Source organism: Bidens hawaiensis, unplaced genomic scaffold (genome assembly GCF_021521415.1).
Source record: "Bidens hawaiensis isolate Kalapana, Puna unplaced genomic scaffold, B.hawaiensis_p1.1 tig00050980_1, whole genome shotgun sequence".
NCBI classification, from domain to species: Eukaryota; Viridiplantae; Streptophyta; class Magnoliopsida; order Asterales; family Asteraceae; genus Bidens; species Bidens hawaiensis.
The window spans coordinates 20,024-33,739 of NW_027499152.1; the positions used below are offsets into that span (position 1 = coordinate 20,024).

Consider the following 13,716-nt stretch of genomic DNA (forward strand, 5'->3'; position numbering starts at 1 on the left):
ATATGGTAATAACGAATAACTAATATGTGGTGTTGGATTGCTTTAGGTGAAGCCCCCAAATGGAACCGGAAAGTCGAAGATCACATTAAACAGGTACGAGAAGCTCGGGATCAATCAGGCGAGTTAAGATACATAATAAATTGAATATTTGGAGTTGCGTAACGGTAGCTAGCGTAGACTATGCTAGATCTGGTTTGGCTTTGAAATTTTGACTAATGTTACTTCGGGTTTAATGTCTTGTTTATATATATATATATATATATATATATATATATATATATATTGGTAATAACGAATAACTAATATGTGGTGTTGGATTGCTTTAGGTGAAGCCCCCAAATGGAACCGGAAAGTCGAAGATCAAGTGCTCGGACTTGAACACCAATACACATCTAAAGTTCAAAGTTCTAATTTTGATAAAGAGTTCTGAACAAGTTTTAAAATATGTATTGTCTTTGATTAAAAAGACAAGTTTCTGTGATATTATTCTTGATGTTCGGTTGATAGAATGGATTTTATGTTATTGGAAACAAAGAAACTTCTGGGATCGTATTTTCCGCACTAAAATATTGAAATAAAGTTGTATCTAAATTTCGGGTGTAACAGGAGTGGGGGTGGGGGGTTATTGTATATTTTGTGTTTCATTAAAAAATAAAAGTATTTTTTCAAAAGGCCAAAACTTTAGTTTAATTACACAAACAGTCCTTAAAGGGGTAAAATGACCGCACTACTCTCATGTGCAAAGCACATGACCATATTTAGCGAAAAAATTTAACTGGGTTAGTGCAAAAGGATGTAATGTGAACGGAATTTGAAACATAAAATATATTTTTTGTCATGTCTTTTGGTCAATTGAAAAAACGTTCAAACATAAAAGACATATTTTGCCATTTTGTCTTCTTTTTAAGTGGTTATTTCATCTATATTTTCCAGGGAGGCAAATTGAAATTTTCTCAATACAAATTTCCAACTTTATATTCTTATTATTTCCCCAATGGAGGAATGGAGATCATAGATCCTTAAAATCAAAATCAAGGCGTGTCATCAAGCTGCTTGTGTGACCTATATCTCGTAAACCTTCACAATGTCATGGTTCACCAGATCCATCGCCAACACCTTCAATCTCAACGACGATAACCCAGATACCATTTCCTCAAAACCCGAACAACAAGACAACGACTCACCAAAACAAGGAGTCAAAGAAGACTTATCCGAAATCACCAAAACCCTAACCACTAAGATCTGGGGCGTCGCTTCCTTCCTCGCTCCTCCTTCTAATCACCAATCGGACCCGGTTACTGGAATCCGACGGGACTTTGCGGAGATCGGAGGTAGGTTTCGTAGCGGAATATCGAAGCTGTCGAATAATATTGATGTCTCGGAGATAACTAAATTGGCGTCGAATATACTAAAGTTGTCGCCGGATGCTGAAGCTGTTGGTGTTACGGATGAAGTGTTGGGGTTTGTGAGGGATGTTACTATGCATCCTGACACGTGGATGGATTTTCCTTTCTTAGAAGATGAAGATGACAGTGAAGGTGAATGTTTGCCTGTTTGGTATTATTATTATTATTATTATACAGATTCATAGTTTTGATTATTTTGGACACCTAGAGCTACTTTTAAATCTGGAAACTGATAATACATGTTTTTTGTTGCTACTTATATGTAACTAGGGTGTTCACAGTCCGGTTTAAATGGGTTTGACCAACCGCTAGTTACGGTTTTTGATAATTGAAAACCAAAACCAAACCAAACCAAACCAAACCGTTAAGAAAATAAGCCTACGGTTTTGAAAAATTTTTAAACTGACCAGCCAAAGACGAGAATAAAAAACCAACCATTAAACAAGACCGACGGTTTTGAACCGAACCATGAACACCCCTATATGTAATTGAGTTTGTATGACGGAGTTGACGTAATAAAGATTTGGAAGTTGAATTATGTTTCCTCTTTTTGTATTCCAGAATTTGAGTTATCTGATGCACAACAAGAGCATGCTCTTGCTGTTGAAAGTTTGGTACCGAGATTACCTGCTCTTAGGATTGAACTATGCCCCGGTTATATGAGTGAAGGTTCATTTTGGAAGATATATTTTGTGCTTGTGCATCCAAAACTTGAACCTCATGTTGCAGAGCTTCTTTCAACACCCGAGGTAATAATAACATTGAAATAGGGAATGCAGTTTTGGGATAAATTGATAGTCATTTAATTACTGAACCTAATTATTGTATTGTGCAGATTGTGAAAGCTCGAGGATCATTAACACACGAATTGAAGGCCCGTTCTTCTGTGTCGTCTGGCACTCAACCAGAAACTGCTCCACTTGAAACATCAGCACTTCCGTTAACAACTTCTGGTGTGCCGGTTGCTACAGGGGAGACCGAAAAAGATTCGGTCCCGACTGAAGAAATTCAAATTGTGGACAAATCTGTAATTCAAGAGGAACCTTCTAGAAGTATTACTAATGCGGTTGAAGATAAAGATGAGGATGATTGGTTGAAGGAAGATGGTTCAGAGAATGTTAACGTTGGTGCAACTGCAGTTCATGTTGAGAATGATGAGGACGTGTCGTTTAGTGATCTTGAGGATGATGAAGATGGAAGAGATGTTGGAAAGGTAAGTGTTGATAAATCTGAAATGAAGGAGTCTAGTGATTGGCTTGATGTGGCATGATCATAATGATGATGATACAGTGTGTTTATGTTTCACTCATTGATAAAATGTAATATGTGTTATATGTGAATATCATGTTTACAGTTTCTGAAAGTTTTAAATCACTTGGAATTGCTAGATGCATATATGAATGTGGCATAATAAGATGGATGATGCTTATTGTATCTATTAGTATTATTATGTGCAAAGGTTATTTACATGATAACAAAGGGATTGAAATTGTTTAAAAGAAAGGAGGCAGGGGAGATTTAACATGTGTAGTCGATACGGGAATTTGTTGTGTTAATTGAATAGAGTTTGAACTTTTAAAATCTAGCCTTTGCCGGTTCTTGCAGTTAAAGGTGGGCTACAAAATGGTTAATGAACTGAAACCGGTTCCTAAACCGAAATGGCGAAATCGATCTGCTCTAGAAACCAGTTTGAGGGAAACTGGTAGTTTGTACTTGGTTTGAGATCTCATATTTGAAACTGGTTAAAATCGAACCGCACTGGCCAAAATCGGTTTTGACAATCTTTAACTCAAAACAAATCAGTTTGGGCCCAGAAACTGATGTGTGCATCTTTTACTTGCATTTGTGGACTTGCAGCATTTCTTGAACCAACTGATCCCTAATTGAACCCATTTGTAAATGGAATTTAATTTCTCTTCATCTAATATCTTTACAACCATTATCATTAAAGTTCCCATTTTAAGAGGGTGTGTTGTGGCTCAAAACTATATTAGATAAAATCATGTCGAAAAGGCCATGTCTTTAGTTATGTAATATTTACTTTGCTCGCATGCTACTTTATTTTCGTTAATACATGTGCTTCCACTCGCGTATAATCAGAAAGCGTCAAAACATATGTGGATGATGCTTTGGGGTGTCAAACATGTGGATGATACTTGAACACAAGTAGCCTATCATGAATTAAGCCTTCAATTTATTTATATGAGAGAACGAATGAATATTGAACGCTTGATAAGTTTCAACCAAACAAAAATCATAGCCCTACGTCTAAATCTTGTACTCTTCGACTACAATCTTCACTCACCGAAGCAACATATATGAAGGTTGTCGGTGAGAAAGTATAATTGTAGTGGTTCATGTGAATTGTTGTCGATAATATCCAAATAGTTTGGTGATAGGATGATACTAAGATAAGACGTAAATGGTTTTTTGAGACATCTTAGAGCAGAATATTACCCTTTTTATCTAGGTCTAGGCAGTCATAGTTAACTCTCTTTTTTTGAACAGCGGCCATCCAAGATGTTTATTATGAAAAGTTTGAATCTGGAACCCTTAACTAGGATGCCATTCAGGAACCTTACCACTAGGTCACCCTGTGATGGTTTATAAGCAAAGTTATCTATATTAGAGCCTTCATATTGCAGCCTTCATCTCTAACTCAATAATTTATTTAAATAACATAATTTTTTTTCTTTAGATTATGTTTATTTTCAAAGACCTTTGCATCCAACTCTCTATTTCTATCTCTATATTACTCACAAACACTTACATTACAGAGGGTGAAATATGAGCCACTAAATATAAAAGTGTACTTTAGTTTTCTATAAACTGTTATTTATATAGAAATTCCAATGGGTTGCTAGATTACGATACCGGAACTAAAACAAAAACAAAATTGGCATTCTGTCATTTTTGTTAAGTTCGTTACGGTATCGAAACTAAAACAAAATGCGGTGGTTCTACACGAATTCGGTCGGTTTCACTTAACAACACAACCATCCGGTCTACACCAAAGTTAATGTTGAAAAAAACCACTCTCACTTATACATAAACATAAATAACACACTTGAAAAAAAAATAACCAAAACCATATACAACTTGAAAAATGTAACCATAAAGAACACATTTGACTAAAAAAAACCAACGTTGCGTTAGAGTAGGACTCAATCCCTGGTTACAGGCCAACATAGGTATTTTACATAATCTACACAAGGGTCCAACCAACCCCAACATATATGCTCAAACACAAAACCAATTTTACATATACAAAAATAAAAGAAACCTATTTTGTGACATCAAACTTCTTAATTATATTATAGTAATAATTTATAGATATGGATTCTTGAATGTGAAACCATTTTATTTATAGAATTTATAGATATAGATAATAGATACTTTTTAATGTGAATGATGTTAGAGCAGTTTAAAATATCAAAACAATTGACGTGTTGTTGTGTTATGAAAATTGAAAACCAGACTGTTAACCTTTAGCTTGGAAATGAAAAGAGTTGGTATAATGAATAAACAAAATCAAACTTAAGGCCTTTGACCAAAAAATTAGATATATGTGGAGTTGAGGTATAATAGAAAGTTTTGATGTAGTATAAGCTCTTCTGAAAATCCCAAACCTGTGATAAATTTGTATGCTTTCATCATTTTATGTCAACATTAGATGAAACACTTTTGGCGATTGCAAATTGTTAGTTTAGGGTGAATTACTTGAGAATTAACAAGCAACATTGAGAATAACTTCACAGATTTGTGTTTTATTGTCATAAGAGGAATAAGCACTCATGAGTATTACCTATGCATCGGTCAATCTTGTATTGTCACCTCATTTTTACCCTTAGTTACCCACAAAATTATTTGCACCACATACCCACAAGCAAGGTTGCAAAAGTCGCTAGGCGGACCCTAGGAGGCCGACTGGGAAGTTGGGTTTACTCGGAGTACTTGGACATAGTAAATATAAAGAAAATTAATTTTTAGATATTATGTATATGTCAAATATAATAAGGTTACTAATTTTTATAACAAAATAGGTGAATATCAATATAAATAATAGAAATACATTTTTAAATAATAAAATATTCTAAAAATTACTAATCATTAATTAAAAAATGAAATTTGTTCGCTAAATTATTGAATTACGATATTCTGTTTTATTTTTTTGAGTCAAAATTGATCCAAGTTCACCGATAAGATGTGGTTCTGGCTGAGGTTGACCGCGTTTGACCGATTCTTAGTAACTATGTGGATTTACAGAAACTCGCCTCGACGACATACCTTGTAGCGAGTACTCGGAGAGTACTCAGCCTTGTAATCCTACTTTTACAACATTGCCCACAAGAACCCTAGAACTTTATCAATTCATTTTATTTCTTCAATGGTCAACAATGAATCAACTTTGTTTGACAAAAATTTGTCATGGAATAAAGCCATGCACCTTACCCACATGTGGTGGGGTGGTGTTGCCATGTGGTTTGGAAGCCATGGCACCCATATGTGTAGGATGCATGGCTTCCAAACCAAGTGGTAGCACCACCCCACCACACGTGGGTAAGGTGCATGACTTCATTCCATGAGAAATGTTTGTCATACAAAATTGATTCATTGTTGACCATTGTAGAACTAAAATGAATTGATAATTTTGTAGGGTACTTGTAGGTAGATGTTGCCAGTAATTTTGTGGTTTGTGGCTAATTAGTGGTAGAAATGAAGTGTCAGTACAGGACTAACCCATGCATGGGTAATACCAATGTGTACTCCTTCCCTAACCCGACGCAATGAGCTGGTTATAAAAACTCCTTAGTTACAATTTATGCTTCTTATAAAATAAGTTGTATTATATATTTTATTATGAATCTGAAAAAAAGTTGAAAGAGTGCTAAACATACTTTAAAAAAGAAGTTTCATTAAAAAATAGATTAGGAGCACATGGTTTTTGAACTTTAGGCCAAAATTCCCCTTCATTGATGGAACGGTTTATATGATTTTAATAAGTGCCCACTTACTAGATAACATCTTCAATGGCTATCACTTTTTATGCTTGATTGTTACAAAAATTGATGCATGATATGATTAAAGAAAATCAATACATTCACCATTATATTTTTATTTAATAAAAACTAACTTAATCCTAAATATTTTTATAAATTATCTAAGCATGCAACTTGTAGAACTTTTACGTGATAAAAAGAGAGACGATCAGAAACCCATATCGTAATAGTTCATATATTTAAAAGATTAAAATTTTATAGGATACAAGTAGAAGATTAAATATTAAAAATGTCTTATTAAATCTCAGTTTTGTGGAATATTAAATTGTTTATTTATTTTTTTATCTAAGAAAAGAAAAGCAGCCAACACCATATATCATATTCCAGGATCTTAACAGGCACATGGTCGTTAGCGACTCCCTTCCAGGCTTCCATCTTAGGTGGTGACATGTGTAAAACACCCTTCCCACCTGTTTTCTTTCTTAGTGACCAAGCATGAACAATAATTAAGTGTATAATTTCAGGTTTAGTTTTGTCAATGTCACACCTTTTGCTATTATCTTTTATAAAGGTTTTACAATTAAATTAGATCCTGTAAGTTTGGTCAACAATGGTAAGATATCGTTGCTTCAGTCCTGCTGATCTAGTAGCAGAGATAAATTCTTTTAATCACCTAACTGTATTGGTTTGAGTCTCGAGAAGAGTAAAAAAAATTAATTTTTAGGGAAACAAAATCCAACGAATAAATTTTGGCAAAAACATTTTTCTCGCATGCATGTGTTTGAAATCACAGTTTCCTGCGAATTTCCGACCAAACAAAGTACTGTAGTATTTCTAAGCAATTAAAGTTTGTATGCCTACAAACAACACACCTGTGTAAAGTTATCTAGACGAATTAAGAGGGTTAAAAGGGGATAGTGTATAGATTACTTTAAATGTTTCTTGTTTCAAACAAGAAAAGTTAGAGATGTAATTTGCCTATCAAACAACTTTTATTTTTAGTGATATCAAGAGTATATAGAAACTATGTTTCTTCTCTAGTGGTTGAAACTTGAAAGTTCTACTCCTGTAGTAGAATGATATGTAAAGTTAAAAGTATAATTAGTGGGCACGAATTTTATAGTTATTAAAAAGTATTATAATTCAAAAGGTAAATTCATAAATTTATGAGAAATAAAATATCATGAACTGCTTATGAATTATTTTCATATTATCATACACAAATTCATGGTACAAGAAAGCAATCAAATTACTAGACATTTTAGATTCTTGTTATGTCATTAGAAAGACATGTATCACCCACTTAGAAAGTTAGAATAACATGTCATTTCATTTAACTAAAATCATAGTTATGTTATCTTAACAACTACTAATTATAGGGTTTCCTAAAAGGTGATTAGATATTCTATAATGCTTTTGTATCATGCAAATTTGTTTTTAACTATTCTTGCAATATTTATTTATTTTAGACTAATTAACCAACATCTATGGTGTGTGTACACACATAAATGGAGGCATATTCAAATCAAAACCAAAGCAATGTTAAGAGTTGTGATAACTATAATGGAGTTTTGCAATATTATGATTTAAACTAGTTATAGAAAATATTAATATAATCACTTACCTACTATCTCATTAAATTAGCAATGCATTAGACACACATGTGTTATGTTGTTATCAGAGTTCCTCACATAAAATTGTCTTGTATATATAACATATCCACACGCGCGCACACACATGATATACATAATACAATATTGTCTTGTATTGAGTGCAAAAACTCTATTTTTCATTATCATTAATGCAGTTGTAAGATTATCGTCTCTTGATTATGCATATAAAGTGAAACGATGCTTAATTACGTAGAGAGACGAATAGAGAGAGAGAATTAAGCGCTTTTATCTTTATTTTTGAAAAAACAAACTTTCATTACCACGGCCAAAAACCCTTCCTATTAGCAAGGGCTGGCAAAACAACAAGATGGTCAAATTACAAAGCCATAAATTAAGCACTTTTATCTACCAAGAGAATCAAGCATATATTATCACTTTTTATGTATAATCAAGTGACGATATTTTCAAAATAAATGAATAATACACTTGCATGAACAGATAATTGAATTTGGAGCTTCTGTAGTTAGTACAAATTTACAAAACACTATTTTATTGCTATGTTTCTTTTAGGTCTTTGATACCGTCACAAGCGAACAACAATGTACAACATCAAAGTTTCGCACACCAAAATTGAGGATGTCTTTGGTTTGTAGATGGATTTTACGTGGCAAATAGTCTTAATCCATGCTAACAAATTATATTATTCATAATGCAAATAATGTTTTTACTTATATTACTAATTGTCCAAAATCTAAATCTACATTTTATTATTTGCATTAATCGATGTAATGAACTATACCTGTTTAACTAAACATATTCACAATCACAATCATCCACTTGTCTTAGTGGTAGGAGACTTGAGTTCTCCGATAAAGGCCTAAGTTCAATTCTACTTGTGTCACCTTGGGTGGATTATGACCATGAAGAATTTGAGTTAATTAAGTATGTCAGTTCGAATCCTGAGCTCACCAGTATTTTCGTTTCACAGTGTGTTACGTTAGAGAGTTATATTCTTGTGGTGGCACAACGTCTGTCAAGTGACAATCGACGGTGTGTTTCCCAGGGGTACACCCAAGCCAAACTTGGAAGTCCTCGTGGGTGCGGTTAAAAACAACATAGTTTGACTAAAGTAGAACAATAAGACTCTCCAAATTAAAAAAAATACGGTAACCTAGCACACAATAAAATCGTCATTAAAAAGAAAAAAGAAACAAAAAAAACATGTTCAAAGACTTGAAACTGACCCAAGCACGTATAGACTTGAAACCCAGTATTCATATAATATTATTGTTACCTGATCTATTCTTATAATATTAATATTAGGGGAGGGGTGGTGGATGTGATGTAATTTATCATCACACACCCTACCCAATTAAATGGTGTCACATCATTAACTTCAAATCCATCATATTTTGATAAAATTTGGTAGGGGAGGTGTTGTGGTATGGTGGTGTGTGATAGGAACATTTTGTGATAGGAAAATATTCCCCCAACGGTTCTATTTTCTTGAAAAACAACCATCACTTGCATGATGGCCATCACGCAAGACACCCTCCTCAAGCTTGACAAAGGACCGATGGCGGTGTGGGTTGAACCCATCACGCGTGATGGGTGTCCCTCACGCAGTGCCTCGGGTCCCTTTATACTCTCAGATATATGACTTTTAAACCTGTCCCACCTCTAACCAACTTTCATGACAAAAATGCCCTCCACTCTGCCCCCACTTCTACTTTATTTGCCCTTAAATACCCCTGACTCTATCCATAGTTTCTCCCCTTTCCTCCCACCTTCTTATTAACACATTCCATAATCCCTAATCATATCATGTCCTCTTCAACCAATTTCCTCGAAAACATTCTCCTTAATTACCCATCCCAGAACCCGGTCTTGTTCTCCTACGGTTCGGACAAATGCATCCGGAACAACTCGAGCTCAAGCTCTGACAATGATCAAAGCAAGAAGAAATTACGAATGATATCAAACCGCGAGTCAGCCAGACGGTCCCGAATGAGAAAACAAAAGCATTTGGAGGATACAAAGAACCAGATAACTCTGTATAAAAAAGTTAACCTCCAACTTATGAACCGGTTACAATGTTTAAACCACAACGGGCAAATTGTCGAACAAGAAAACCAAAGACTCCTTTTGGAGTCAGTGATGCTTCAACAGGAATTATACCGTTTACATCATCTAATAACGTCTGCATGGCCAAATATTCAACCAAATTATAGTTACATGGATGATCGATCATTCTCTCCATATCCATCTTATCTCTCTCTTTGTAATATACTATATATATAAAGTACAAGGAATTTAAATGATTTTAGTTTTTTTTTTCTTCCTTTTATGTAATTATTTAAAGAAGGTGGCTTTCGGCAAGCCCCACGATGTAGCAAACCATTGCAAAATAGTTTAGAATAAATATAATTTAAATTTTGTATGTGATGGTGTATATTCTGTTAGATTCAATCGGCATATGGGTGTGAAACCATGGCTATTTTATCAATTTAGACAACTTAATTGTAAGTCTGTTCTGTTGGTGGTCAGACAGAGACAAGCATCTTAACCACCTAAAGATAGATGTTGGGTTGCTTAAATATTTACCAATAAACTTAACTGTATACTTTTAAAAAGGTAATGATGAAAAAATGTAATGTCATACAAACACAATTAAATCACATGGCTATTTATTTAATTTAATTTACTCACATATAACACATGCAAATTTAACCCTACTTTAAATATTTGAAAACTTTGTAGCAACTATTCTATGTAGTAAATAAGATTTGTAAGTGGTCTTTTTTTATTTTGAACGATAAATTGATACCATTAATCATAAAAAAGGTGTTACTAAACGTACCCCTCTTTATATCATTTTTACTGAATATGCATCCCTTCTGAACTTACTAGATCAATTACTATTAGCTCTTGATATATTTATATACATATTAGTCCTTACAACATTTTTTTTACTTAATAGTCTCCACTACATATATCAAATTAAAAATTATTAAGTATTACTATTAATTTATTTTTTTAGTATTAATATTGTAAATATTTACAATATCTTTTTTTTAATTTTAATAGTATCAATGTGTGTGTGTTGTTTAATAAATATAATAATACATCGATAATGATAGTAATAAATATTATTATTACGATCAAGAAGAATAAACACAAAAAGTGAGAAAAAAACTTTATAATTTTTAATTTAATATTTTAAAAAGAGACCATAAAGTAAAAAAAAATGTTATATAAAAGTAATATGTAAAATAAAATTCTTAAAAGGAAATGAAAGTTAAGAGAAGATAAAAAAATAAAATAAAATAAACTTTATAACTTTAATTTAATATTTTCAATAGACATCATAAAATACAATAAAATGTTACAAGTGAGTAATATGTCAAATAAAATTCTTAAAGGAATCATAAAAGTTCAGAAGATTGGGTATAACAAGTAGAGGAGGGTGTTCGTTTAGACTAAAAAACGGTTAAATATGAAAAAAAAATAGAAAAATGCATTCATTGCTTGGAAGTTTGCTTGTTTATCCAACGGTTAATTAACCTATTTGCCTAAGTTTGGATACGAAAAAGTAATTATACAGTTAATTAACCCATTTGACAATGGTTTCACATATTATAAGCTAAGTTTAGCTTCCAAAATTTCTATAGCAACATTTTATGTATTATGATCATGTAAAAGCTGTCCAAAAATGTGTCTAGTGAACGCCAGCTAATCGGTGAATGTTTTCACGCTCAATAGAGACGTGTGCTATAGTTAAGGGTGTGTGGTGAGGTGAATGTGTGATCCATGTGGTGCATGGCCAACACCTATGGAGCTCCCCACATCTTAGACCCCACACAAATAAACAAGAAAATAATAAGAAAAATAACGATAGTAACAATTTATCCTCTAGCGTCAACATGTATTCGCTATAGATTTTAAGGCTGTTTTACATGGTGGGGGCATCATCCCTCCACGGTGCCACGTAAGCACTGAGGCATTGGAGCCCCAACCTATAACGTCTCACTATGGTTTAGTACCCATTGAGTGCCCCAATATATGTATGTATGTATATGAGAAGTGCCCCACAAAGATGCCCCTCTATGGTGTTCCCCTCCAATAATGCCCATAAAAAGCCCCCAAAGAGAGGAGCAGATCTAGGTAATTGGGTGCGGATTTACAGGAACCCACTAAGTTTCGGATCTAATGTAGAATGCCTATATAAAATATGATGTTAACCCACATATAAATAATGAGTGAACTCAAAATAAAGTTTTCATCATGACCTAGTGGTAGACCCCTTACTTTGTCACTATGAGAACCCATGTTCAATTCCCAGCTAAAATTTGTTTACTCTACGCAAAAATATGTGACTCATGTCAACTAAATTAACCCAATTTGAACAATTAGTGCATGTAGTATTACATGTTATAAGAAAGAGAGATAAGCTAGCCTTTTTAAAGAATGTTTTGGTCATTATTTTGAGGAAGCAAAGATGATTATTAGTAAAATCTCAATCTTGGTATACTGAACTGATCCAAACCGTTCAACCGACCTGAACCATCAAATGATCCGAACAATCGGAACAACCTGAACCGACAAACCAGCCCGAACAATCAAAAGTTTTGTGAATCCGCCACTGCCCAAAGATGCCCATAACGTGCAGTGGCGTAGCCACACTTTGAGGTGGGGGGGGGGGGGTCCTCCGTCTCCTGTGAATTTTTTTTACTAGTATATATGTGTTAAAATCCCGACCGACCCCTGTATAATTTTGACCCCGACCCCTGTGTGATTTCGAGGACGGCACAATGACCCTGTTGGGATTTCGAGAACAACCTTATGAAATTTGAGACCGACCCCAATTATTTTTATTTGACATATTTACAAGTTTAATTATATAAATGTATATAAATAATATACCAACTAAATTTGAGTTTAGTAGGAAATAATTAAAATACAAATTTAAGCTCAAATGCTCAATTAATCTATGCTCAATTTATAAGCACAAGTCTCAAACTCCCAACTTAATCTACATTTAAGCTAATTAAAAAAAAAGAGTATGATGGCGGAAGTAATAGATCATGTAAATTTAATGGAGTAAGTGTTTTAATCTAAAAAAATGTTTCAGCTATACATTATTTTGCTCACTTACTTCATTTGCATTGGTGTATTGTTTATTCGTTAATTGAAGTTACCTCTCATATCATTGTTACTCATTGCAACCGTATGCGTTGAAATTTGCTTTTCGGCGATGGAGTACGTGAAGTCCAATTTGCGTAATCATATGGGCGATGAGAGTTTAAACGATGATTTTATTTATTTCATTAAAAAACAATCTGCTTATAAATGTCAAACTAGATGATGTTTTGGTTATATTTCAGAAAATGAAAGCCCGTGTATAACAAAACTAGATATATTGTTCAATAATTATGCATTTATAATAAAGTTTCTCGTACTTTTCTTTTGTTATATAATTTTTTGTTTGATTATCATTTTTTTCTATATATGACCGACGCAATTCGGCCCGACCCGATGGTCGAACCAGACCAAAAAAAATTTATATAGCGATGGTTAATTATGTATAGATAAAAAAAATTTCCGACTCATTTGAGAAAATTTTCTGGATCCGTCGCTGATAACGTGAAGCCTAACTTATCAATAGTTTTGAAATCTGTATAGCAACGACATGTTGTA

General features: G+C 33.4%; 1 protein-coding gene across 1 annotated transcript; it reads left to right on the forward strand.

The window, feature by feature from the left end:
• The first annotated feature begins 1,044 nt into the window (after positions 1 to 1,044).
• LOC143598863 (uncharacterized) lies at positions 1,045 to 2,686 on the forward strand. The gene is made up of 3 exons (XM_077076969.1): positions 1,045 to 1,538; positions 1,968 to 2,155; positions 2,242 to 2,686. Exons 1-3 carry the CDS (start codon positions 1,085 to 1,087, stop codon positions 2,674 to 2,676), a joined length of 1,077 nt encoding a protein of 358 aa, XP_076933084.1. The 5' UTR covers positions 1,045 to 1,084; the 3' UTR covers positions 2,677 to 2,686.
• Positions 2,687 to 13,716: the final 11,030 nt, after the last annotated feature.